Source organism: Rhea pennata, chromosome 9, assembly GCF_028389875.1.
Source record: "Rhea pennata isolate bPtePen1 chromosome 9, bPtePen1.pri, whole genome shotgun sequence".
Classification (NCBI taxonomy): Eukaryota; Metazoa; Chordata; class Aves; order Rheiformes; family Rheidae; genus Rhea; species Rhea pennata.
The window spans coordinates 11,942,758-11,970,419 of NC_084671.1; the positions used below are offsets into that span (position 1 = coordinate 11,942,758).

Genomic DNA, 27,662 nt, shown 5'->3' on the forward strand with positions numbered 1-27,662 from the left:
CTGCTAGGATTTAAATCTCTATATAAACATTTATCAGTTTCGTCTCAATAGCAGTCTTCGCCTAATACAAGAGAAACAAAACTTTAAGAGGTTTCCCTCTACTAGGTAGGCAAGGAAATTTTTCTCATGTTCTATATAAAGCTTGTGTGTAGTTTACAGACTTGCAAGCATTTATTGTTCAGCTTTGTAAATCATTCTGATTCCATGATGAGAGGCAGACAGGTCACAGTAAAGGCTGCTAGTTATTTGTCTTTAGGATGTAGTCTGCTCCATGAATACCCTGCCAAGGATAGATCACACTTCATTTTAACACCTAGTTCAGACTCACTACTACATCACTGCACTGAAGATTTTGATATGCTACCAAGAAAAAAAGTCCTTCAAACACTTAAGAGGGGATAAAAACACAAGTGTACAAAAATGAAACAGATTTTGCATTTTATTTCCAATAAAAATTTAGATCCTAGATGGATACAGCATCTGTAAAAAAACAAACAAAATCATGTTAGAAATCTCATTACTGTACTGTTTTAAACACAAGTCTTGCAGTTGCATTCTATAATCATGGATCTCCAACTCCCACAAAAGCCAGCCCTTAAATTTACACAGATGAGGTGCAAGAATGAAAAAGGCATAGCAACAACCTGAAGTACCACTTTCCTGTTAGACTCCCCCCACTGCAGTCAGCCCTTCTGCTCACTGAGAGAAAGCGATACTCACAGGCCTACTTTTACAATTTAACTACGCTGCTCCTACCATGCTTTTTGGAAGGCACGGGAGAAAGATGGAAAGGATCACATCTTTTTGAGACTATTTTTGACAGTATCACTGTGAAGATATTGCACAAAGTCTGGGTGATGGCCCAGAAGGGAGTTTCATTGAAGCCTTGTGACTAAAATACTAATGGTAGAATAGGTTCTTCTGGCACAAGACCACAGAGCCCTCAGCAAAAATATTTAGGAGAGAAAAGGAAAAGAAATAAAATGATGTCATAGCTTCCCTGTCAATAGGAGGAATGGAGGACAGGAAGCATACAAAAAGTGCACATACAAGATTTAGGGAAGAGAAATCAAAATAGCTTCTGAAGGGAGCTGAGGTAGAGTTTAGGAACTTAAAAAGCCTGTGCAGTCAACTTCAGTAGTATACGAAGCTCCCTTCAACACAAGCAGCCAGGGCTACACAAGAAACCTCCTCTAGTTCAAAAGGAGCACTTATCACAGGGCCATACTGAACGTACAGTAGCAACAGTGTCACATATATATTCCAAGCTCTCCCTTATACTCTGTGGAATTAAAATGCACCCCAAAAACTATTAATAAATATCTTGCAACTAAAATAAATCAACTTACCACTCGGATTCTGTGTCCAATGGCCTTGGCAGGAAGGTTGGAACGGAACTTGGCACGAACCATGCCACTGTTCCCATGAGCGCGGGTTACCTTTCCCCAAATCACTCGTGTCCTGTTGGGCTTACCACCGGGAGTTACGGTATTGCTAAGAAAACATGGAAAAGAGAACTTCTGAGTAATTAAGTCACAACTGTGCAAGACTGACCAGTGATGGGGCAGACAATGCAGCCCCTTTAAGGCATTTCCATAATTTTATTCCAGTCAGTTTTAACTGGACTAGCTTCCACTTTTATCTACCCCTGGAAACTGTTATGCTTGGAACTTTCACTATGCCCTCCAAACGCAGAGAGACTGTGGCTAGTAATTTATCAGCAGCTCTACTGGAGGGCTACTAATGAGACATAACCTTAAAGAAATGGAAAAAAAAGAAAAAGGAAGATAATTAGATGTTAGGATAACCAAATCAAAAACTTGCAGATTTTTACTACAAGGAAAATGTAACGTCTTATTTCTAAGACTTCTCCAGACGCACCAGGCCTAAGACACTGGTAAAGACTGCAAAAATTGCTTAAAAAAAAAAAAAAAAGACATAAGCCACCTTGAAAATGAAGCTGGACATGCAAACAGCTTGACCAATTTTATTCAAGGCAACTCTGAACTCCAGTGTATAGCTCGCACATATTAAGTAGAAGGGCATAAGCAACTACTTTAAGGCCTCCACCAACACCAGTACAGCAAAAGTGACAGTGCTCTGACACAGACATACAAAAGCAGCTCAGGATTCAAACTCCTTCAGGCTGCACTCTAGGCTTCATGTAATGTTCTTCTGTCATTTAAATAATTCAAATGTCACAGTGATTGTCATCAGTTCAACTAACTCCAATTTCCTGCATTATCAACTTGCCTTCAGCTTCGCCAGCCTCAGAAGCAAAATTTGTTCTTATCCCACTTGTTAATATACTGCTTGTAACAGCAAAGCTACTTCATATATGATCCAAATTAGTGACACATAGGTCACTTAAAGCAAAAATAACTCCAAAACTTTTAAACTGAGACCAATCAAGGAAAGTACACTACAACATACTCCATGGACAGTCTCCAGGCAAGTTCAGCTCAGCTTATTTTTGCCACAGCAAGAAACCACTGCTCACATCCTGGCGTTTGTAAAAGCTGGTATAGGAGTTTGCCAACTCAGCACAATTAAGAATTACTTACTTTTTAGCTTTGTACACATAGGCACATCTTTTGCCCAAGTAAAACTCTGTCTCCTGTCGGGCATAAACCCCCTCAATTTTCAGAAGGGCAGTGTGCTCCCTCTGGTTTCGGAGGCCACGTTTGTAGCCAGCAAAAATAGCCTTGGACCACAACCTAAAAAACATTGAAAACATTGACAAATTATAAATCACTCCAGGTTATCAGATATAAAAAACAAATGATGTACTGTTTCAGAAGAAACTATTTCTACATTAGATGAAATTTAGTTGAGAAAAAAAGTTTCATTTTTATAAGATTCCTATAAATCCTGACAGCTAGTCAATGGAAATAAAGCTAGGTGCCTGGAGCCTGAAGCATTTAAGAACTTTATAACTTTATTTGTTATAAACTTCTCCTTGTACTACAGGCTTCATACTAAGATCAAATCCCTTCAACATTAGTAGGTGTTGTATTTTCAAATGTTTGCAAACAGTGTTTCTGAGATGGGTAAATATTACTGTGCAATACATTATGCAAACCTGACAGTAGTAACTGTTATAGAAGAAGATATTAACTGCTGTCCATCATGACTCAACTTTGCAACCTCGAAGGAATTAGTAAGTGTCTCTCAGGCAGCCAGAAACTCAGCCCTACAACTCCATCCACATCCATTTGACAAGCTACATCATACTATTGCCTCAACAATTTTTCATGAAAAAACCCATCTGTCTTGAACACTTCAACAAAGCTGATTCTGTATCACATAGAAAATATGACTACTCTCTACTGCACCCAGCAACTGGCCCATAATATAACCATGTCAAACTGAGTTATCCAGCCTTATCTCCCACATGCAGATTAAGATATACTCCAACATATTAAAATAAAACATTGTAATTCAGTTTCAATCCCTCCACCATACGCAGCAGCAACGCTCTATACATTCATAAAAAGAAACATATCGGTGTCACATTACCTCATCCTTACTTAACAAAACAGTATCAGAAAACCTGTGCTGTACACTGGAGGTTTTTAAACACTGTGGTAACTAAAACTGCATTAACATTCAGCATCAAAAGCCAGGCACTGGAAAGCCTAGCACCTCATATGAACAATTGCAATCAGTTTAAAGCAGTGGTTTTAAAACACGGAGACACAACTACAGTCGTTTAACAGAGCAAGTACAGCATAACGCTGAACAGAGAACTTTTCCTGAAAAAAAAAGGAGCAGCCACGGGAAAACGGATCGCTCTTTGACGACGCGCGCTCGGAAATACTCAATTCACAAGAGCACCTGTGAGAAGCGCGGCTGTTACCCCGAGCCGAAACCCACCTCGGGGCAGGTCACTCACCTCCCGCTCATGGCGCCCTCCTGAAGCCCCCGTCCAGCAGGCCTGGAAACGACACATCAGCCATGAGCTCTGCGGGCCGGCAGCTCACCCGGCGGCCCCTTTCTGCCGGGCGGGCAGCAGTCGCCTCGCTCCCCTCCTTGCCGGGCCCGGGCCGCCCGCACCACGGCCGGCGACAGGGGCAAGGCGGCCAACGCCCCCCCCCCCCCCCCCTCCACCCCACCGCGAACGGGACGGTCCGAGCGCCTCGGCCCCCCTCAGCCGCGGGCTCCCAGCGCCGCCCGGCACCATCCGCCGCGCATCGGCGCCATCCCACCCGCCGCCGCCTCTGCTCGGTGCCAGCTCGGCGCCAGCCCGGCGCCCCGAGCGGCCCGCGCCCGCTGGCGGCCCCATGGCGGGGGGAACCTGGCCCCGACCCCGGCCTTGGCCCAAACCGCCGCTCCCCGCCTCACCCCCACGGCGCCCAGCCAGGATGGCGGCGAAAGAGGGAAGCAGCGCGCGGCCTGCCGGGATATGGGCCTGCAGGACCTCTGCGGGGCGGCCGTGGCGCCGGCCGAGCGGAGAAAACTAAGACGCTGCAAGCGGTTGTAAACCATCAAGCGCCCCTTCCTCACCCCAATACTCGCTTTTTTTCTCCAACGGGCCGAAATTTGGTGGTGATGGTTAGCTCACTCCGCCTTGCAGGCACCCACCGGGGCAGCCCCGCAAGGCCCCCGGTGGTCACCATGGAGACGGACGGCGCGGGCCGGGAGCCCCGGTGAGCGGCGGGCCGGGCCGGGCCGGGCCGGGCCAGGCCGGGCCGGGCCGGGCCGGGGGGGTCTGGCCTAACCTGGCCTGAGGAATTGGATCATGACCCCATTAGAAAATTAAGTCTATCTGCGCATGGCTGGGCCGGGGTGGCAGTGCTCAATACCTTGGGAGCGTGTATAAGCAGGAATCTTAGATGAAATAACCGGGAAGGAGGAGGGGAGAGGGGATGGGGTGTCCTGACTCCCCAGCATCTTCCCCTGGCTCCTGCTTGGAGGAGGAGGCAGCGAGCGAAGTAACGCTCCCTGATGTACCCGGTTCCTTGATAGTATTGAGCGGCCTGCTAGGAACCTCTCTGGTCAGAGAGAATAAACTAACTGTGGAAACACTCCGTTTTCCAACATTACTGATGCCACAAACAATAAATGTTCCCAAAATCTGATCTTTTCCTGTCCCAGACAGACTTTAAGGCCTATATGGGATGGACAGCTAAGAGCAGCACAATGATGTCTTTTATTCTTTGCACCAAGTCCTAGGTGCCCATCGGTACAGCCTCAGAGAGCAGGAGCTGAAAGTGTTTCTCTACAGGCAGAATGAAGCCTGAATTGTATCTTCAAGCCAAAACCAAGATTACTTTAATTTATCAAGTTTTCTTTTCTTTTCTTTTCTTTTCTTTTCTTTTCTTTTCTTTTCTTTTCTTTTCTTTTCTTTTCTTTTCTTTTCTTTTCTTTTTTCTTTTCTTTTCTTTTCTTTTTTCTTTTTCTTTTCTTTTCTTTTTTCTTTTCTTTTCTTTTCTTTTTTCTTTTTCTTTTCTTTTCTTTTTTCTTTTTCTTTTCTTTTCTTTTCTTTTTTTCTTTTTCTTTTCTTTTTCTTTTTCTTTTTCTTTTTCTTTTTCTTTTTCTTTCTTTTTCTTTTTCTTTTGTTTTATTTTTCAAATGAGCATCTAATTTTCTAACATTTGTAGCGGTAGAGTTTAGTAAGGCCACAACTGTTTTGCTTGCCTAATAGCCAATGTTCAGTAAAAACTAAGATATAATTTATGGCCCAGCTGTTGTCACTGCAGGGACTCAGAAGTTTCACTTTACTGATATATTTGCAAAACAGAGCTAAAGGAGGTGTGACATGCTCAGCTTTGAATTTAATTGGAGTTTAATGAAGGAGCTGAGCAAAGTACAGTGATTAAGATCAATGAATCCAGATAGTCTGTGGGCACTGCGTTAATGCTGAAATCCAGTGAGAGCAGCTCACTATTTGCAGTGGTTCTAAATGCTCCAGACAGCGGTTTCCTTCTCACATCCAAGTCAACAAGGCAGAGCTTACTGGCTTGGCACAAGCGTCTGCTGACTGTACGGGTATAAGAGGAAATATATAAGACGAACAAACCAGCAGGCTTAGAGAAACATTACGTTCCAGCTGTATGTTTTCTTGAAACACATAAATATCTTGAGTTAATTCTCTTCTGCACAGAAGTTGCTGATGGGATAGAGAAAAGCTATTGCATCCTATGCTGTTTCCAAATAAGTCACTTTTTCCTATGAGAGCTGTATGTGTTATTTCTTCTTTCAAAAATGCTGTTTTAATCATCTGTCACAGCTCTCTCAAGAAATCTTTTTTCACCATATTTTTATTTTTTTGGGGTTGAAAATGTAAGAGACTATTCTCACGTAGTTGAGACCCAAAATATCACATACTTCCTTAAAAAATGGGGAAAACAAATTTACACGACAATTAACTAGTACCTGTTAACTGTGGAGAGAAATGTTTGAATTTTTCTGTGTAAAAATCAGATGAACCTGCATCTCCCCTTCTACTATTAAATTAATTCCAAATCTGAAAAGTGAAGTTTATTACTTTTTAAGTGGATTATTAGTTATCCATTAGTTAATTATTTTATTAGATTCTTGTCTTAAGCTGTAGCTTAATTCAGAGAAAGGAAAGAAAAAAATCTAAGAAGCAAAGGGAGGAAATCAGTTCCTTAGGTCATAAGTGATGATCAAAAGCCTAAAGAATGAGATTAACTATTTAAATAAACATAAACAGTATAGAAAGGATAGTAAACATACTGAAAAAATTTGGAGTCATTCCTTCGCTGTTACCTTTTCCTGCCATGATTTTAGCAAGGTTCTTAAAATAATTTAGGATGCCTCTGCCATTTTCTTGTCTGAAAGGCTGTTTCAGAACTTCATCCTTCTGAAAGTTAGCAACCTTATCATAATTGCCTGGCTAAGTGTATTCATGAGGAAATTACAATCCTTTAACCGTGTACCAGTATTATCTTTTAACTTAAATAGCTCTATCCCTCCCTAGTCTACCCTTCAAGTATATTTACAGAGAGTAATCACACTCCTCAATTCTTTTAACATCTTCTAAAACAGAATCTCCGTTCCCCTGATCACCCCACTAGTCTTCCTCTGTTTCTGCATGTTTTTGAACACAAATGACTAGAAACATGCACAATGCCTTATCTGAGGCTTATTTGTGCCTTATACAGTGGCACTGATATTTTTTTGCATCTGCTGAAAATACCAGGCCTGCTTCGTCATAGACTGCACGTTGCATTATTCTTGGTTCCTCACACTGGAGCTGTGCCGTCATGAGCCCTCTCGTCTACCACATGCTCCCCACTCATAGCAGAAATTCTTGTAAGAAACCTTAAATGAAGCTGTGTACCTGGTAGTCTTACATCATTCTGAGATATTACTCAAGTAATTGAAGAAACAGGACTAGGCTAAAAGAAGCAACAAGTTCCATTCTCATTGACTATACATGTAGCTATCATGGAAAAGATTGCCACTGACGTATTAGGCTTTCTAGTTTTACTCTTATGCCCAAGAAAAACCATTTTCTGTTACAAAGGACAGACCAATTCAATACGATTCTATTAAAGAACTTACTCCAAGAAACAGAGACATCAAGAAATAAATATATGGAAATAAAACGTTTTTTACATCGTTGTACCTGTTGTGACACTAACAGATGCCTAGTAGACCTGGACTGTAAAGTGACACTTAGTTTCTGCCTGAGTGAAATGAATTTTATGTTCTAATTGTAAATTATTGTATTTTCTTCAAAAAAAGAGAAGGATGAAGACAAACAGTAGTAGTAACAGTATCTGAGATGTTACAGTAAATATTTTTTCTGGAAAGTTGCTTCAGAAAAATCACTGATTCTCTGTGATCCAACGTGTGCTTGCATCTAAACCCCTTTAATTTTCGTAGAATATAGCTATCTCTTATCCTGTTAATCATGTTGACAGGCATTATCTGATACGTCTCCTTGGTATACTTGCAGATTGGTCTGTAATATTTTGCAGACCTAGAATGTGTTTATTCAAGGTTTTAAAGATGGCACAAATCCAGCTGTAGGTATAGCAGCCAAATGAAGGTTTTATTAGTAATGTTGATGTTTCTACTGTAATGATATTCAGAATCTCACTCATATTCCAATTGTGTTAGGTGCAGTACAAGCAGTCCCTTGTTTTGTTGAGTACAGGGCCTGGAGGGACTGTACAACGGCTTAAAAAAAACTCTTAAAAGAACTCAAATAATTTCTCTTTTTTTGTGTGTGTGTAGGTGTTTTCTAATGCATTTTTTTTTTCTAAATCAGGAAGTGAAAATGGATTAGTTACACTTGAATTAAAAATGAATTTCCACTCTTCCCTGCGTGTACTCTCACAATGTTGCATTTGCCAGCAAGGCAAGGGGATGCCTAAGTGTACATTAGAGCAGTTTCACATCTGAATTGCAAATTTTTAGAAACTAGAAGGTTAAAAATAGTTTGCTCAGCCCATTTTTGTCTGTCTTTCGAAGTGCTAAGCTGACAGCAGTTCCTCCTGAGGAGGATGGGACCATAATAAGGGTAAGGCTATGCAGTACTAACGAGGAATGATTAGAGAAAGAGGAAAGGTTCACCATCTGAGGTTTTACAGAAGAGTTTTTATTTTTTTTTAAGTCGCCTTCATTTCGTTCTTTCCTGAAGAACAAAGTCCAGCGTGAAGCACTACTCCACCTTGAGCTGAACAGTGAGGCCACCTCACCCAGTTTGTGCGTTCCATCTTTGCTCCCTTCTTAGCCTGTCTTCCAGACTTACTGCAGGAGGGACCAGGACCTACTTTGTTCTGTGAAAGCTAAACATTCCCACTGTGCCTGAATGCAGCCATCAGCAGAGCATGCCTTTTCTTATAAACAGTCTATGAAAGGCTATAAACAAAGCTAGGGAAGTATGTGAAAGCCTACAAATAAGGCTATTTCAGGTCTACATTCAGTTTACACTACTGTTACTAACACCATACTATCTTTCTCATTGGCATCTATTGTCTTTCCTTCTAGCGAGAACACAGAGACTAAAGAAATGGAAAGATTCACTCATCTGGAAGCTCTGCGGTTTACTGCTGTACTGGAGAATTGTGTGGATCAGCTCTCTATTCTTGGATATATCATGCCAGTTCCATATGAGGGCAGGGCAGACATCAGCCATGTATGTGCCTCTATCCTCACTCTTTAAAAATATCTTTCATTTTTCTTCGTTTAGTTTTATGTCTTAACTTCTATCAGCACTTAAAAATATACTCAGATATTTTCTTTGCAGACTGCTCCTTGACCTTTTGGTGAAGAAATGCAATAAAAATGCATGCATGACCTATTTTAGTATTTATAGTGCAGCACCAATGAGAAGTCCTTGTTAAGGCTTGTGCAAAGGACCTTAGTGACCCAAGATAAGGTTCCTAGGCTTACAGTTTTAAAATCTGGGCAGTTAGATGACATGCAAAAGATTAGGGAGAAAGAAACAAAATGCATCTAGACCCTTGCATAAATACATAGCTATGACAAAAGCACAAAAGAACAGGATCTTTAAAAGTACTCAAAACCGAGCTTCTCCAGTCCCCACTAGTCTAGACTAGTCCCTCATAGTCTAGACTTGTCTATGCAGACAATCAAGTTTGAAAAATTCCACTTTGAAATGCATTACTGTTTATCCATTCTCAGTTGCCATTACGAAGTAGTTTATTTCTAATAGGTATCACAGCTGAGCAGGTTTGGGCAGAGGCATAAAGGTGAGCAAAGAAACCCTAGAGGTCAGTGCTGTGGAGGTAGGTGTCATGGTACTTGTACATGATAAGTGTAAGAAATAGGATGGGACCATCCTGGGGTAAATGGTTCTAAGCTCTGTTCTCGTATGTTAACTTATAATTGAGGTAGCAATCTGTTTCTAGGATAAGCATGTTTTAAAGCTTTCTTTAGAAGAGGAACTGAAAATAGAAAAAAATGTGTGACCATGCTGGGAATAAGTGACTAGGATCTGGATTATCACATCTAATGCTGTTCACTGTATCTAACATTTTATCTCAGAATGTGAGAGTAGGAGTAAAACAATATTCAGTCTTCCACATGCTTCCTTTCCTCACTACCTTCTTTTCAAGAAATCCCTCGCAAAGCTGCAGAAGCTGAGGCTACAGTGAATTCAGGGCATGAACAATGCTTAAAACTATGCAACAGAGGGCACTCCTCCCCTTAAAAGATTACTGTGAGCTGGCTCACTTGTTTCAACAGGGTGCTTTTCCCTCACAGACCTGAGTGAGAAAACTCTGATGTGTCAGCAGCAAGCATACGTGGAAAGAGCATATGCCTAGGATGGTAGGAGTTGTTCTCCTCCAGACATACAGACTCAGGTTGACAGGCCTACTAAAGGTACACTCAAATGATATAGAAAACCATTTAATTTTTACCTGCAGGCACAGACTGTTGTTTTCAAGTAATTTCTTTAAATATACTTTTCTCATAGACTGTAAGTCACAGTTAGGTCCTTAAAGCTGGAAAAAAAAAAAAGATGAAGAACAAATTAGAGACAAAATGTGGCTCAAGGAAGGTACATACGACTAACTCCAGTGCTCCGTATTTTCCACTCCACATTGATCTTCTGTTTACATTTGTCTGTTATCAATGTATTTGCAAAAGACCTATCTTTGCAAAAGCAAGTTGCATGCTGTTGGAGCTCTGTCAGTCAAACAGATTGATGACAATTTCATAGACTGACGTTTCATGTATTGACACTTTAAAGTTCAGTTAATGATATTTTTGAGAGAGTTAGTCAGTGTTGGCCAGCATCTCACTAACTTTCTAAATCTGAGACTCTTGCAAACTGCTTCATGCAGTATATCCTCCAGAAGAAGACAGTTTCCATCTGCTGAATTTTGGGCAAATGACTAGTAGCAGATAAGCAGCTAGGAGACTATGCTGAAGGGCACCATGAGCAATTTATGAACTCCTTGCTGTTTTGTAGTTATTTCATAATTATTCATGTTTAAGTCCCTACTATTTACAGTCAATCCAGTTCATGGTCTGTCTTAAACTTTCCTCAGAAATTATAAGGCACCTGTCAGAGTATTCAAGCAGTTTATTTGCCAAAATTAGTTCTTTCTGAAGTACAACCATTAACAGCATACTGATTTATTCCTCTTTTTTTTTTAATTGACTATGTGATTTTCATTGGTCTGAGTATATTTTGCATGGGATTCATTCAATGTAAATTTAACTGTTCAGAAATTAAGCATGTTGTCATCTAGACTCCCTTCATAGCCAGTGGTGAGTCAGACACTTCCAGGGTCTGATTCATGCTGTGCCGAGATGCCTGTCTAAGACAGTCAGACTGCAACAGCCCCTTTTGATCCCATAAACTTTAAAAAACCTACACTGTGTGCTCAAAGCTAAACAAGATAGTTGTTCCTGCCGTCCTACTCTTTGTAGAATGTAATATACTATATCAACTGCTCTTTGTAGAGTTTCATTCAAGTTTGTTATTAATTTAGGTTTTTCTTCCTCTCACATAATGTTGCAGAATGTTTATTTCTATTGCCCAGTGTGCAAGCAGGTCTCTTCATTCCCTTTTAGACTGACAGCCAGGAAATAAAGGAAATCATAGAAACCCAGAAGGAGCTGGACATTAAGTATCAGGAACTTGTCTGCGGGGAAGCAGTTACCTCCAAGTCCCTGAAAAACAGTGAACTCCAGCAGCAGCTGCAGAAAATCAGGGATCTAGAAAGGCCCCATCATCTTTTCAACAGGACCATGAAACACAGAACTGTATCTGCAGATAACCTCAGAAAAGTTCAGGCCGACAGGTGAGTGAAGCACAAACATGATGCTTCTAGTAGAAGACGCTCGGAGCTGTGAAGTTCACCATCTATCTCTTGAAAGCAAAAATACAGTCTTCCCCCTCTCTCACTGCTGGTGTACCTCAGTCTTGGCCTGGGGAGACTGTGTATCTGTAAAGAGAGCAGTGGGGTCTGACTTCACAGCTTATTCAGTGCTGGCCTTTGCTTACCTTTGGATGCCAAGTACTGACAATCAATTTATTTCCGATGGAGTCACAAATATTACCAGTTGATAATGGTTACTTGGGTGGAATTCAGACTGATGGTCTTTCCAGCATTCATCCTTAGAACCAGCCAGCACTGATGTTCTAATGTCTTGAGTCAGGTTCCCCTAGCAGGTATGTACAGGCAAAGCAGCAGGTGAGCATTGTGTCCAGAACTCAGTTACTCCTGAGGGCTCACACAGCCTCTGTTGCAGGTAAAGCCTTCTCCTTTACAGAACAGATAACATATATAAAGGCCTAAGACTTCCTTTATTTTTTTTCAATAAATTTTATTTCTGCACCTAATCAAGTGCCTCAGTTTATAGAAATACCAGCAGCCTTTGATTTAAACTACAGATTTGGGAGCTGAGCATTCAGCATGTGTTTTTCTGAATACTAGCTTCTGTCCTTTAATATTATTTCAACAAAGCACTTAAAGAAAATCCCCACAGAAATGAGGAAAACGCAGCTAAAATATAAATACCTCATGCACCATGAAATTCAACAAGCTGGGTAAGCCTATGTGTTTGTAAAGATAAGCTTAGGACTGTTTGGAGATATTTTGGGATCCATTCCATACACACACTCCTCTGCATCAGTGTTTCGTCTACTTCCCATTCCCTTTCCTCTGCCGTCATGTTGCCAGATCCACCTAGCTGTCATCACTATTGCGGACCAGCAGCCCTTCATCCTGATGGCAGCGCAGCACGGATATATTTGTGCCCCTTTGCCATTTCCTAGAAAAGTGTTCAGGGCAGTTATGTTGTCCATTTTTAAATTATAAACTTCGACCAACTCCTAATACAGAGTTCCTCATAAGTACAAGTGGCAGGCACTATGGGCAAGGCACTCTTGGGTTTGATAGGACATAAGAAGAGAAATAGGATCTTGCACTTCTTTAGCTTTTTAGCTGTGAACAATAATGGATAACAATGTTAGTCACTGTAATACCAGAATATGCCTATAAATTGATGTTGTGTTCCTGTTGGTTCTTCCTGGCAGGCAGTATGCAAGCAATGTAATTACAAGCACTATGATAAAGATGCAGGAATCAGGAACATTTAATAGCTTATCAGAAGCTAATGAGAGAGAGAAGGCAAAGAAGAGCAAGTTGCACGACATCCTTATCAGGTTAGAGTTGCATTCAGTACTTTTCTCCTTAACTGCTCAGAGCCAAAATGCATTACCCTTCAGTACATGCTGAAAAGGATCAGATACAGTTTTTTCCATCTGAATTGTTTTGACTGCTTTACGAACTGCATTTCTTTCCCCTTCAGAGAGAAATAACTGATGGTTCTGATATTGGCCTGAGGTAGGAATTACCTAGGCTTTCACCACATTAGACACCAGTGTCTGCATTAACACAAATGCCAGCCCCATATCAACTAAAATGTGATGTAGGAGTTCCCAGATCTTTAACTCCTGTCCCCAGTGAAAGCCAAAGCAGCAGGGGTTTTGTTCAAGCCAAGGCCAGCGACATACAGCTTTTAGGTTATGTGATGCCTAAGAGGATTTGCTCTGGCCCATATGCTAACATGTGCCCTTTTCCCTAGCAGAGAAGGGCTGTCACAGATGGTGACAGAGGCAGTTCTTTTATTTCAGACTAATCCATCAGTCATTATTGCACTGTAGATCCTCTTCTGTCCCCAGTCTTACAGGGCAGAGATTTCTTATAATCTGATCTGCAAACCAGGGACTCCTTACCCCGAACTTCTGTGCACTAGGGCTTTTTCTTTTTTTTTTTCAGTATGGGGAGTTCTGGTTCAATCTCTACCATGTCAAAGGGAATGGCAGCCAACAGAGAAGTGCCTTTTACCATTTTAAAGCTACTTTGTTCTGTGGAGCAGCCCAGGCCCATCATTTACGGTTGATGGCAAAGCTGCAGCAAGTCATGATTTGCATGAATCCAACCTACTTCATTTTTCAAGAAAGCAGTCCTTTGCCTCTCTGCATCAGGGCTTGCAGCGGAACAGCTCCAATGGTGGAGCATCCACATACTTAAAAAAAATCCTAACCCTAAAAACTTTGTTTTAAATTCTCAGATCCATCAAGGGATATGAGTACAGTAGGCTTCAGACCAAATCATAAGCATAAAAACGTAAAAAAAAAAACCCAAAAAACCCACCGAGAGTGAAATAAGATAACAGAAGACCTAGAATATTCTGGCAGAAATTTTGTTTTAAATGGGTAAATGTCTTGGTAATTTCTGGCCTTCATTCATATCCTTTGACAGATCTGAGAATTTGAGACAGAGGTTTTTTGCTGTTGTTGTTGTTGTTTATTAGTATGTTAAGTTTGCTTTGAAAAAAATATTCTCCATACAGATAAGAAAACTTAAATAATTTGGCACTGTCTGCTGGTTTGGCATTCTTCTGCACAGAATCTGAGAGATTTCTGCCTGCAATATAGAAGCTGTCACTTAATGATCACTTAATGGTCAACTATAACTTAATGTCACTCTCTGCTATAGGAATCACATCATCCTTGAGTCTACTCCAGGTTTTCAACAAGAACATCCCCTGGTTTTTGGTTCATTTTCCCTTTCAGTCCCATCCTCCTTGCTCAGTGTCTGTGGCAGGTCTTTCTAGATTTACTTACCAAGTCACCAGCTTTCATGAGGAATCTCAGTTTCTGACTTCCAAACACTGCCTCCCTGAGGCTCAAACTGAAGAGATTCGTGTCTTTTTTTTGCTACCAAGCCTTGGGAAGCGTCTTGTTCTCTGTAGTTTTTAAAAGGCAAGCCAAGCTTGTATGTGCACTGTTTTAGTTCAGCTGTAACAAACTCTCTGGGTGAGCAGGATAAGTGATGTAACATTCAGCTAGGAGCAGCAATATATCAGGAGACCAAAAGTTCCCTAAACAAACAGCTGTTGTCTTTCTTTTCTGTTCAATTTGATTGCATTTACCGATTTTCCTTCAGGGAGGAGGAAGGAAAGAAGGAGATAAAGTCACTCCAGCAACAGCTGCAAGATGTCAAGAAAGAAACAGAAATGGAACTTCAGGTGAGATTACTTAGCCCTGGGCAGCATGCCAGAGGGGAAGTGTGTTAGCAAGCTTGCCTCCACTGCCTACCAGTAGCAGGTGGATGAGAGGACATGTGGCACATATAATAATTCATCATTCAGGAAAATAGAAGCAGAACAACAGCAATAAATATCTTTGTTCTGAATATGCTTGTTAATGACTTTAAGAGCATTATCCAGTGGTTTACAACTGGGAGCTCAAAGTGCTTACAGTTGTGAGAGTATGATCAAATCACAGTACACTGCTGGGAAGGGCAAAGCGCTGACATGAGTGTTGTTACATCTGCTGCAATCACTAAGGAATAGGTTAGCTGTAGATAGCAATATCTAAGACACTGTGATGCTTACGGATGTAGAAATGAAACCTGACACAGAAAAATGTGTGAAGACCAGGAAGTGAGAATGAAATAAAATGACAGAGCTGAAATACGGTCAAACCATGTTTTTCTATCTGGAAATTTTATCTGGATAAAATTTCATGATTTTCATACAATTTTCCAGGCTTCTAGATGTTGATAAATCCCAAACATGGGAGTCCTACACAAGGGCAGATCAATATTACAGCACATATACTGTAAACTTGATCTTTTGGGAAAGTTTCAGTCCTTCTGTCTGTGTTATGCAAGTGGTCTGCGCTTGCACAGTAAATCTGGGTCATTCTGAACACATCAGACTTGCTGCACAAATGCAGATCAATTGAATGGCATATGCCTAGTCCCTTTGCTGCTTACCAGACAGTTCAGACTGCTGCATACGTGCTTTAGAGCACAAGCACACACGGTTCTGTATGGAAATATGGAAATGCAGCTTAATCCTGCTGAGACGGGGAAGAGTATATGATAAAAACATGCAAAAGAAGGGCAGGTCCAGAGCTATACAAGGCTTGAAAGAAGGAACAAGAATATGACACTTCATTCAGTAGTGAGTAAGAGGATAGCGAGGACATCAGCAGAAAGAATTGATATCGCTGAATTTTGTCTTTGGGCAAAAGAGCAGACAGTAATCAAGCCAGGATATGGGTGGCTACTGAGAGGAATTTCAAGCCAGTGATATACTGGTGAAGTATAGTTTATAGAAGATGAAGGTTTTGTGTTGGCAGCCTGGATGCAAATGTAGTGGAAAGTTTAATAACAGGATGATTGTAAGAAAGGAAAAGATCTATTGGCACTGGAAACATATGCAGATATCTGTAACTGAATAAACACTAGAACTCCAGAGAATAAAGCAGGAATGTACAGAATGAGAAAATAGATTTAGGTCAGTCATCTTCTACTAGCAGAGATTCTGGAAATGCATAAAGTATACTGGGAATGGTAGCAGAATGGAAAGAACTCCGGAAAAAAACAGTGGACATTAACAGATGAGAAAAAAGAGAGGAGTCACTGAAGAAAGCATAAAATTAGCAAGTTATGAGATGCACAGAGAAAGAACAATTGTGGGAACTGAAAGAGAAATGAAGGCTGAAGATTTTTTCCTAGAGATTTGAACATTTTGAGCTTGGCAAAACATCTAAAGGATGTAGAGGTCAAAGCCAGGACTGAGAAGCAGAACTGTATATGTACTTCAATTTATACTTACCTACTGCCAATGGAAATGGGATGGGAAGCTATTTATAGGCCCTACAGGACAACCCCAGAGTTCCTTGACCTCTGTGTGGCAGTTAAATGAAAAAAGCTGAACAGTTTGGCAAATTGTCAGAGACTGTATTTTGTCCATTTGCTTCTGCACGTTGTTCCTTCTCTGTCAGATGCTAATGGCTCCTGGGAGCCTTCCTGTGTACAGCACAACCGGAAGGAGCAGTTCTGGTCCGCCGCTCCGCAAGCTAAGTAATAGGAAGAGGCATCTCCCCTTTTGTGCACTGCTCCCAAAAAGTATCTGTGCATCCAGCATGTGTATCTGGTTCTGTTTTAATGCCTTTCCAGAGTCTCGTGTACTGGAGCCTGTAATCACCCCACTACCATCTCACACTAGCAGCAATGTCCTGGCACTGTGCGGTCAGGCTTCGCAGTTGTCGCCGTCCTGCTTTGCACCTCTCCTAGCTCTTGCAGTCATAGGAAGATATATTGGCCCAAAACTGAGGATACCTTCTTCCTCTCTTCTTTACATACCTCCTGCGAATTTGATTCTTGCTTTGCCTTATCAAGTGTGATCTGCACTCATGCAGGATTTTTTTTTTTAATGTTTCCAGGTTAAAAGTCCTTCTGTGGGTTTCCTTATGGTTTCAGCTATAACAAATCAAAGACGAGACTACTTTCAAGAATTGCTTTCCTCCTGTGCCAAAAATAATGGTGTCTCACTGTGTCTTCCAAGGGAGAATAATTTCTATTCACTTCGTATGTGATTTTCCCATAGGCAGTTTTACTGACACTTGCATGATTTGTCACCCTGCCAACTAATGAAAAACAAACCCAAAGCTTGCTAATTTTGGAGTACTTTCAACAACAATAATATACAGATCTTTAGACAAAAACCTACATAGTTGTCTCCAATGTAGAGGGTGAGAAAACAAAAGCAAGTAAATCTAACCATGGAACCAGAAAAACACGGTCATTGTTTCACACGTTGCTTGTATGTTTGTATATTCAGTCTTGCTAGCTCTTAATGCAATGCTAATTAACGCTGTATTCACCTGCTTAGCTCATTTGTCTCTCTAATGAAACACATATTCTAAGTGTTCTTATTTATTTTGTTTTCTTTCCTTTTGGAAAACACTGATCTCTCTGATGGTGCTGAAATTAACAGGCTGGTTTTGTTCTTTCTCCTCTGCATATGCAGGAGCATCACTAACACCTGTAATTTGGCTGCAGGAGTTGTTTGCTGCTCCAGTGCTCATTTTCTAGATTGCACAAAAATAATCAATTTCTCAGGTTTCCTGAACAAGTGTTAACAGTCTACAGATTTTGAAACATGTTCCTATCATACAAGATTATATAGTTAAAAATAAAAATTTAGGAAATGTAAACTTTAAAAGTCCTGCTTTAAGCCAGAAACTTTATAGGTCCTATAGATTTAGCGGCATACTCATGCCATACATGTATGCAAGTTACGGTATCATTTTACAGCAATGAGTAGTATGGCAGGCTACATACCAGACAGAAAACCAGGATAACATACCAAAGTCCAATGAAAAAGGCTCCTTACCTTATATTCCATATGAGTTCTCATAACTTATCCAGCTCCGCTGTACTAGTGTGCCTTTCTGTAGTGCTTTTAGCAATGTGATATTTTTCTTTTCTCAGCCCCTCCTGGAGCACAAGTGTGTACAATAAGGTGTTACGGGGGAATGTTTTTAACACATACTACATGCTCATGCTAGAGAAATGTATCTGGCAATTGCAGCAGAAAGCGTGAGGTTTGTGGTGGTCCTGAGATCTTGGGGGACTTGATACCACCTTGGGAACAGTCCCCTAAAAGGCTCTGTCTTCCATTTTATAGTTCCCAGCTTTTTGTGATTAAAAAGTCTTTTAGTCCATCTCACAGAGTAACAGTTGCTTGAATTTAATATGGAGTTTGTTTTTTTTTCCTTTTTAAGAACAAGAAATAATCTAGAATTTCACAGCGCTTGCAAGCACTGCCGACTCTGCTGTAAAAGTTTATAATTTCCTTAAAACAATAATTTTGTACTCTTATTATTATGGCCAAGCACAGCCACAACATTTTGGTGACAGCTCAGTGTGCTGAGGGGACAGTCTTCCGTCGCAAGTCAGTGTGCACAAGGTCCCCCTCTGTACCACTGGCAACGCGCTAGCCTTAAGCAGTGCAGGAGCAATTCAGCAGGAACCCAGAGCCGAAGCAGTAGTTCCAAATCTGACGTGATTTTTGACAAGAATGTCACTGCCCTTGGCGGGAGGGGCTTCCCTCTGCCAGCAGATTGCCCCGCACACATGGCAGAGCTCACTCCTGCGGTTGTTGGGACTGGGGGTGAGCTAGGAGAGCCGCGGAAATCTTTGAATCAGGAGGCTGGGTGAACTTTCAGTCCTTGGCTGAAACACTTCTAGGGGCTGTGCAGCACAGGAATGTTCTGCCACCCACGACAGAGACTGAAGTGATCTGCAAGGCTGCACGTTTTGGTTTCAGGGGAAGCAAATCCAAGCTGCAGCAGGTGTGTAGATCTAAGCATATCTTCAGGCTTTGCACACTGAGCTAGTGCAGCTGCCAGTGGAAAGAGCTGTGCTGCTGCGTGCTCGGTGCGGAAGCGAGGGCGGCAGGCAGCAGGGCTGTCTGCAGCGTGCCTCTCTCCAGGCTTGCTAGCTGCCTGCATGAGGCATGAAACCCAGTCCCCTGCCCCCCGCCAAGTACTTGCCAAATGGAGGGCTCTCGGTGTGCTGGTGGCAGTCAGGGGCTTATTTGACTGCTGCTGGTTACGCATAGGAATTCCACAGACTGTTAACTCCTGCTTGCTAGTTTTGTAACCAGCTTTAAGTAAATTCTAGTTGCTGTGGAAGGGCTGAGAGATCTAGGTGGCACTTGCGAGAGAGATAAATCAAAGTAAATGAAAACACATGAGTGTGCATGCCCTCTCCAACTGTGTACAGTTGCTTTTGCAGCCAAACATGATCTGTGCAGCAGAATCTTGTGGCACCAGATAACAGCAGCCTTTGAGACGATGTCTGAGAGCTGAGAGATTGGAGAAGCTGAGCTTGCTTACCTGCTTGCAGAGCAGACTGGCTCTTGGTGACTGTTTCCTGGGTTTCCTAAGTTTTGATGTTGGCTTCTGCCAGCTCTGTGATAGTTTTGGACACGCAATGTGTGATTTTCATCTTTGGTTTGGCAGATTCAAAGCTGAAATCATCCTGAACAAGCAGCCCAAAGGTTTATTGCATTAACTATGAAAATACACTGTGTCCTGGTTGGTCCTTTTGCTATGATAAACCAGAAAGAATAAATACTAACTCATTTTCCCAGTGCCTGCCTCTAAAGTTCAGGAAACAGCACACTCCACAGATGGTACCTACAGGTTTGCATGGCCGCTGTATTTATCACCAGCAACCTAATATCAAATGTGCCTAAGTTCTGCAGCTCCATCAGCTGGGCTGCAGTAGCTGCTCAGATGCCTGCAGTTGACTTTCCCTCTCCAAGTGAAATACGTTACCATAAACCACCAATGGGGTTTTGTATTCCACTTCCTGTCTGCTTTGGATTGTGTAACTAAGCCCCCAGACTCCCTACTTCTAACGAAGATGATTTATACCACCACAGACCAAATCCAAACCACAAACATGCCATACAACAAAGAAAACAAACAGCAGATGAGCTCCCATCCCAGCTGAAGCCTGAGGCTCTGGAATCAACATCCCTCTACTTTTCCCTCTACTTTATCAAAATATGAAATAAGAAAGAAAATAATCTGGTAAATTTTTCATGCTCTGCCTCACTCCTCTAATATGCGAGTAGTTGATAGATTAGGTTGAACCCTTCTTTTCTGACCTGTTTTCAAATCCTTAGCAGATAGCAGTAGCACACTGATAGCAGAAGTGCTTGGATTGGTTGAGCCTCAGCACCACAAAAAAAATGTGTTTTTCATTAGCATCTCGCCAGTCTCTGGCAGCCCAATTTGGACATGATTCCACCACCATACAGGAAGCCAGTCTCAAAGTGGCACAGTCACATCCCAGGTCTACCAGACAGGAACGCAACCCTTCCCATCACCCCTACCAAGGTGTCACACTGAGGAAAATAAAGGCCATTACCAGAAAACTTTAATAGGACATAAATAGGTCATGTCTGTAGTTTGTCTGCAGTCATATGATGATATGGCTGTAAAATAATATCTGAACTTGGAAACCTTCAAAAAATGTTGAATGTATGACTTTTAAAACCACAAAACAACATCAGCCAAGGCCCCTGGTTGCCTTTTAAATACACTTTACTCTTCCTAGCTATGTCCGACAAAAGATGCAGAAGGAAGGATTTTCCTTTTAACTGTTCCAAACTCTTCTTAAAAGGAAACCTTTCCAAATGAGTCATGTTGCATTGGCTTTTAAACACAGCACTATTGAGCTGGCTTTTTCCTGTGGCATTTTTCCATGTTTACACAGCTAAGGAATGCAAGGGTGCTTCAAGAGACAAGATATGTGGGCTTCAAAACATTTAAATGGCAGCACTTTGGTATTTCATCTTCAGCTGCAAGGTTCAGCTGATGAATATCAGACTTGCCATAGCATGACAGGAAAGCAGAGACAGGCTGTAATGGAGCAGTCAAAGGCATGTGGCATTGGGAGCCAAACCAGATGCATTAAGATGGGGCTTGCATAATTGCGTAGGAGAGTTTGATGACCTTTTTAACTCCTAATGCAAAGTCTGGTGTGTCTCATTTTATAGGCAGTTCTTCCAAGTTCTAGTAGATTAATGAAATTTTATCTGTTACTCAAAGAAATTAATTAAAAAGGAGTAAACAAAACAACCTCAAATGAAGCAAACGCACTTTGCTTCCTGCGTGCACTCAGAAAGCGTGACGAAGAGGGGACGTGCTGGCTCGGGATTCTTGCCTGTGGGGGAGCTCCTGGGGACGTGACTGCCCCAGGAAAGCTCAGCTCAGTCGCCAAACAAGGTGTGAGGAAGACTCACAACTTGGCACTTCTGTCTCCTTACTCACCCCGGGTGTATGCCTTTGTAGCAAAATGGGCACGAGCTACCCGAGAAGATTTCAAGAAAGAACAGTTCACACATACGAGCAAGTCAAGATTACATTTCCACCTGCTCCTAAGTTTGTGTTTATACAGTTGGTGCATAACTAGAAAAAGATAATCCAAAGAACGGATTCCTTTTGTAGCACAGGTTGAAATGCAGCAATATTCAGGGAAAGTGTGAAGCCAACATCTTTGACTCTTCTAGCCAAGTTTATCAGGGAGTGGAGAGAATAAGAAATGGTGAGCTGAGCTCAGGCTCCAGAGTTGCTTTTGTGCTCTCTCTGTCTCTTCCATTAGGAACGAAGTAATATAATTGCCTTCCTCAGTGACCAGCTCCAAGAGGTGAAGGCCAAAACAGAGATGGAGAGCAGCTATGTGAAGAAAAACACGGAGCTGCAAGTCCAGCAAACCCAGAAGAAGTGCAGCAATGCAGGGAATGAGCTGGACAAGGAAACTGAGGTAAGCCCTTCCTCACGGCCTCTACTGGAAGAAATGTTTAGCTAGTAAGGACAGAGTCAACTCTCAGCAGGTTGTGTGTAGCTGACGACAGAAAGGGGACTCAGCACTGTACTGGGAACAGTCCCTGTCCCAGCACAATCCTCCTTTCCTAGGGTTCTAGCAATGCCTCAGTTTATCTGATGCCTTTCTTTTACACCATACCATCCTCTTTTCTTTAAAGCTGCAAATCTCCTCACCCCTTATAATTACAAGGTGAAGTCTGGTAAGCTTATCTCACAGGCAGTGTTTCTTCAGATCTGCAGGGATGGGAGTGTAGAATGAACAAAAAACAAATGAAAAAAAACAGGGCTGGTGTTTGGCCTCATCACAGAGGAGTGGCTGTCTTGGGTGCTCTCTTCCCTGGAGGAATGGCTGACCAGAGGGTTTAGATGATGGCAGGATGCTCCCTGGCCACTGGAACCATCATGTGGATAGAATGATTTCTGGAACAGATCTCAAACAGGACAAATGAGACTCAGGACTTTACTTTTTTGTTCCTTTAAAAAGCGATTTAAGATGATGTATTTTTTTTATGAAAGTTTTCTTCCTGTTCATTTTTAATGATGAAAATTCATGCTCCACTTCCATTTTAGAACTTCCCAGTGACAGGAGAACCTGGGAAGTGCCATGGCAGGAAGCAGAATGGTGGGGCCATTTCCTGTCTCTTGCATTTATGTGAATTATGAGCAGTTCATGTAGATTTATTTATCTGCTGGCAGTGCTGAGATAAGCAGCCCGAGTCCTCCCTCTGTCCCCAGATGCCCTTTCTGTTGTCCGTCACAGTCACCAATGCAGCTGTTTGAACTGTATCAGGAAACTCATCCAGGTTAGAAATAATAATCTCTCTCTCTTCAACTGCTTCTCTGTACGACTCTGCAAACAGCTGAGCTGTGTGGATGGCAGGGCTGCACGAGACAACGGCGAGAGGCAGGGACTGCTGCAACTAATACAGTTGTCAAAAGAAACATTCATGTAACCATATCCAAAGGGTGGAATTACGAGACTATTTCTTTAGCAACCTAAGCAGCCCTACTTCCCGGGATTGCCCAGCACGTGATGCTAGCAGAGCTGTTTGTGTAGCCACAAGATGAACTGGTCTAGAAAACTTTTCCAGTCTCCTGTTTTGGCAGGAGTCCTTTTTGGACTGATCAAGCTCTGATCTAGTTGGCCTTTTTCCAAGGATGGCCCAGGGGCAAGGACTGCCTATGTCATTTTGTCACTAGGGAAAATACCTGTGGACTACACAGAGCACACCTGCATGCTCGCGCACCCGCTCAGCTCTGCGCAGCATGTGTGTGTGCATGATAGCGCATATGTGCACTAACAGCGTCTCTGACGTTTTCTGTCTGCGCTGATCACAGAAGCTGAGGAGCAAAACTGATGAGGAGATTAGAGTCCACATGGAGATTGAAAATTTCCTCAGGCAACACCAGATGGTACGTACAACTGTCTTCTGTTACTGCTTAAAATAGCAACCAATAAAAATCACATCATCAATTAGTATCTAAACAAAAACAGTTATTGCTCCATCAAACTTACCATGTTCATGATTGTTTCAATTAAAATTACTACTTTCCCTCAACACTCAAATTTGGGATTTGCTACCTTGAACATTTCCTTCAAGTTATAGTTCACATAATGATTAGTTTCTTTATTCAAGTATTTTGGATTTTCCCTCCCCCAGATAGCTGTATTCAGGTATTTGAGATTTTGGCTAGACCTTCCTTTGCAATAGCTGAGACCTTCAGGAACTCAGTGAAGGGGGTTACGGTACAAAGGTAAGGCAACAGCTTCACAGACTCAAGTGTTGCATACAGGGGGGGCATTAAGAAGGAAATAACACAAACTGCTCACCAATTTTGCCCTATTTTAATCTGAGAAAGAAACAGGGTTGGATACTTGCCAAGTCATAATTATTCCATCAGACTTCAGTTGCAAACAACCGTGCATGACTGTGCTTTTGATCCAAAAGTTCAGCCAATTTTCCTGTCACTGAACAACAGCGCCTATTACAGTAAATTCTTTAATACTGGTAAGCATCTCACAAACCACATGGCCAGGAGAAAGTTTGTACTGCTGCAGAATATCTAACATCAGTGCCAATGTGAAATGTAATAAAAAGAAATCATTTTAAATGAAATTTAAGAGCAAAAAAAGTGCTGTATCTTCAGAGCAATTAGTGTTCTCCATATTCTAGAACCTTACTCTGATCAGAGAGTGAGAGGATTTTCCAAGAGCAGGTTACGGCCTTTTTGGCTTTTACCCAAAGGCAAGCTACAGGCCTCTCCATACACAGTATGTGTGTACACAGTACATACTGCAGGCTGTACTCTCACACAGTATCGGGTTGCCTTGTAGCAGCCCACAAAAAAGAGGATGACCATGTCCTCCGTCTCTTTTGTGTTTCCAGCTGTTATGTTGCAATGAGATTGGTATTGAGTGTGGGCAGGGGGCTCATTTGGTTGGAGTGTGGTGCTGCTAATGCCAATGTCACGGGTTCAATCCCCGTATGGGCTACGCTGAGGGTTGGACAAGATGATCTTCAGAGGTCCCTTCCAACCTCACCATTATATGATATCTATGATTTTTCATCGTGTAATTTTTCTATGCAAGCAATCATGGTTGTCACTATGGAGAAGTAATGCACAAATGGGAGGAAGTCGTCTGCACGGCTGTTTCAGCAACACCCGCTCTCCTGTTCACAACTGAGACAAAGCCAAGTCCACAGTCACCCCTGGGACTTTACCCTGGTGTGTTGAGTTTAATCCAGAAAGTGGTTAGGGAATCATGCAAAGCTTTTTCACTATCAAATTATGTTCCTAAACCCTCTTCCCTACGTACACACACAAAGAATGTCTTCTAGTTGTTTATTGCACTGAGATTTTGCACAAAACCTAATGTTTTGCCATTCTTCATGCAACTCAGAAAGCCCAACCCAAGTCTCTTCATCCCCAATCCTGTGCTTTGGCTTCCATGGAGACCCCCAGGGAGGGGGCTGCAAGCCATCAGTAATTCATCACTAGTCCTACCGTTTTGATCCTTTCAAGGCTTGGGAGGAAATATTAACTATGCAAAATTAAAGGGATGCTTACCACCATCCTGAAACCAGGCCTGATAACAACAGCACACCTTTCCCTGTACATTCCCTGTACCATGCTGAGCACCACTCTGTCCCTGGCAGAAGGTGGAAGAGAAGCTGGAATACTGGATGGACAAGTATGAAAAGGACACAGAAGCTAAAGACCAAGAACTGAACACTCTAAAAGAATCAAAGGCAAATAACTTGGAAACGCTGCAGAGACTTGCCAGTGAGGTAAGACAGCAGCAGCATCTCCGTGCTCAGCCATGCAGAACTACATCCTGGCTTTTTCCTGCCCTCATTCTCTTCATTTGTTCAGATAATGACATGGAAAACAACATTTCAATAACCTAGAAGTGTAGGATTGGATAGTGAGGACTGGTCTTGGGATGGCAGTCATGGAGTAGGAATCTTCCATTTGCTACCTGTAGCATCAAGGAAGGATGATGATGTTTTCCCTATAGTGATTTTAAAATATCAGCAAGTAATTAGAAAGCTACTGACAGCCTTTGTGAGGGGCAAAGACATTGTCTCATCCTATCAATATGCCTCACTGTGGTTTCTTGCCTTAGTCTGAACAAGCTTGCTCCTTCTAGCAACATTCAGATACCACAGGCTGTGACTGTGCGTTAATATTAAACATTTGAACAGGCCCTGCTACTGGAAAGGGCAGTTCTTACCCCTTCCCGAAGACACATGTTCACAGCTGCACAGTGATTTGTTATCAGGGAACTGATGGAGGTTAAAAGCATTCCTACCTCGCATCGGTTTCCCAGTCAACTGCTGGCTTCGATCACAGCTATGCAGGCACAGCAGAGCAGGCAGCATAGGGCAGAAAAAACAGGGTGCTTTGAAGCTAGAAGGAATTCACTTGTAACTATTCCGTATCGCCAGTGGGTCTGAGATGCTGGGAGCGAGTTAGACGTTTCCCTGCTCTGGGCTCGTCTTTCAGCCCATGCACTATTGTCTTGTGTCCCAAATGTTTCTTACATCATCTGCTACTTAGCTGGGGGGCGGGGGAAGCTTCCACCAACATCTGTTGCCTGAGAAGCCATCAGACACCCATTTCACAGCACGGGATCACGGGGATAATTATACCCAGGCCATGAGAGGTTTCAATTTGGCAGCAGCTCTCACTGCCTTAGGATACTGATGGTAGTAATGAGCAACATTTGCCATCTGGGTTGAGGAAAGATCAAATGAAAGGAGATGAGGACCCAAACTGCAGCCTAGGGGCCAGAGCGGCCCTGACTGGGCTGTGAAAAGCAGGTAGCAGAGATGAGAGCAGAAGGTAGCCAGAGAGGAAGAGTCTTTGCACCAGGGTCCAGATGAGTCCTACTCTGTCCTGCTGGGCAGAGTAAGCCTTGCAGGCTGGCTCTGCAGTTTAGGGACTGTATCTGCTGAGCCACCCCTGCGCGATCTTCCAGTGCCAGACATTCGAGGAGGTCATCATCAATGACCGGGTGGAAAAGGAGGCTGCAAGAAGACAACTTGAGCAGGATGCCCTGGAGCTGAAGAGCATCTTGAAGGTAAAGGGAAGCAAAGTGGAGGCAGTGTTGCTCCAACAGTAGTTTGGAGTTAATTATCTACACAGATTTCATTCAGTTAGAAAACATCCCGAGAAAGGTGGCCAGTGTAGGGTGGCACAAGCAAGGGGCAGTTAAAGCCTGTCCCTTCTGTTGCTGCAAGGCCAGCAGCTAGCTGAAGAGGGCTTAAGGGGGGAATTAAATGTGCAAAGCCAGGCTGCTCAACTGATTTGGGGCCCTGCCCATCACAACAACCCCACTGCATGGGCAACACAGGGAGAGAGGGTTGCAGGGCAATTCCCTTCTCGTGCCCTGGGCACCAGGAACAGATGCCCTCAGTGCAGGCCACACACAGATGCCTTCAGCAAAACAAGCATTGGCTCAACTGCTGCTGCGTGGGGCAGGGTTCCCTCCCGAGCTGGGGAGCAGAGGAGAGATACTCTGGCCATTGTGCTGTGCCCAGTATCCCAACAACCGACTGCCTGGGCCGTGCCAGTGAGCAGCACTGGCTAACACCTTTCTTCCTCTCTCCTGCTTCCAGCTGCAGGCCTGGTGGAGAGGTACAATGGTGCGCAGAAACCTTGGCTGCTACAAGGACCTCAAGGAGACTCTAGAGAGACAGCTGTCAAAGGAGAAAGTCAAAGGGAAAAAGGACAAATACAAAGCAAAGAAAAAGAAGCGATAAGTAAAGAAACCTGGCCTCAGAGGTGCTGCAAGGCTCCAGAAGTCCGGGCTGCTGCTGGGCACGGCTCTGTTGTCTGTGTGTGTCCAACAGAACAAAATAAAGAGCTTGGGCTGTTCTGAAGAACTCAGATTTGAAGATGCAGTTAAGGTGAAACATGAGTAACTCTTAAGATTGTGAAGCTGTCTTTGTATGTCAGAGACACCGTTTCCCTAGTAGTAAGGGGAACTGCA

General features: G+C 42.6%; 2 protein-coding genes across 2 annotated transcripts; one reads left to right on the forward strand and one right to left on the reverse strand.

The window, feature by feature from the left end:
- Positions 1–421: 421 nt before the first annotated feature.
- Positions 422–2,728, reverse strand: RPL35A (ribosomal protein L35a). The gene is made up of 3 exons (XM_062582471.1): positions 2,565–2,728; positions 1,350–1,494; positions 422–480 (listed from the first exon to the last, which is right to left on the reverse strand). The coding sequence occupies exons 1-3, from the start codon at positions 2,726–2,728 to the stop codon at positions 457–459; spliced, it is 333 nt and encodes a 110-aa protein (XP_062438455.1). The 3' UTR covers positions 422–456.
- A 1,898-nt stretch (positions 2,729–4,626) lies between these two features.
- On the forward strand, positions 4,627–27,453 carry IQCG (IQ motif containing G). Its single transcript, XM_062582472.1, has 10 exons — positions 4,627–4,649; positions 8,968–9,115; positions 11,527–11,756; positions 12,995–13,123; positions 14,913–14,994; positions 21,942–22,103; positions 23,504–23,578; positions 25,324–25,455; positions 26,649–26,750; positions 27,289–27,453. Exons 2-10 carry the CDS (start codon positions 8,990–8,992, stop codon positions 27,430–27,432), a joined length of 1,182 nt encoding a protein of 393 aa, XP_062438456.1. The 5' UTR covers positions 4,627–4,649; positions 8,968–8,989; the 3' UTR covers positions 27,433–27,453.
- Positions 27,454–27,662: the final 209 nt, after the last annotated feature.

Excerpts from the sequence above, each read along its gene's own strand:
- RPL35A (XM_062582471.1), bottom strand. The coding sequence starts at position 2,728 with ATGTTTTTTAGGTTGTGGTCCAAGGCTATTTTTGCTGGCTACAAACGT. Across the intron at positions 1,495-2,564 it reads TATGTGTACAAAGCTAAAAA|CAATACCGTAACTCCCGGTG; the intron begins GTAAGTAATTCT and ends ATGTTTTCTTAG. Across the intron at positions 481-1,349 it reads TTGGACACAGAATCCGAGTG|ATGCTGTATCCATCTAGGAT; the intron begins GTAAGTTGATTT and ends GTTTTTTTACAG.
- IQCG (XM_062582472.1), top strand. The coding sequence starts at position 8,990 with ATGGAAAGATTCACTCATCTGGAAGCTCTGCGGTTTACTGCTGTACTG. Across the intron at positions 11,757-12,994 it reads AGAAAAGTTCAGGCCGACAG|GCAGTATGCAAGCAATGTAA; the intron begins GTGAGTGAAGCA and ends TCTTCCTGGCAG. Across the intron at positions 25,456-26,648 it reads TGCAGAGACTTGCCAGTGAG|TGCCAGACATTCGAGGAGGT; the intron begins GTAAGACAGCAG and ends GCGATCTTCCAG.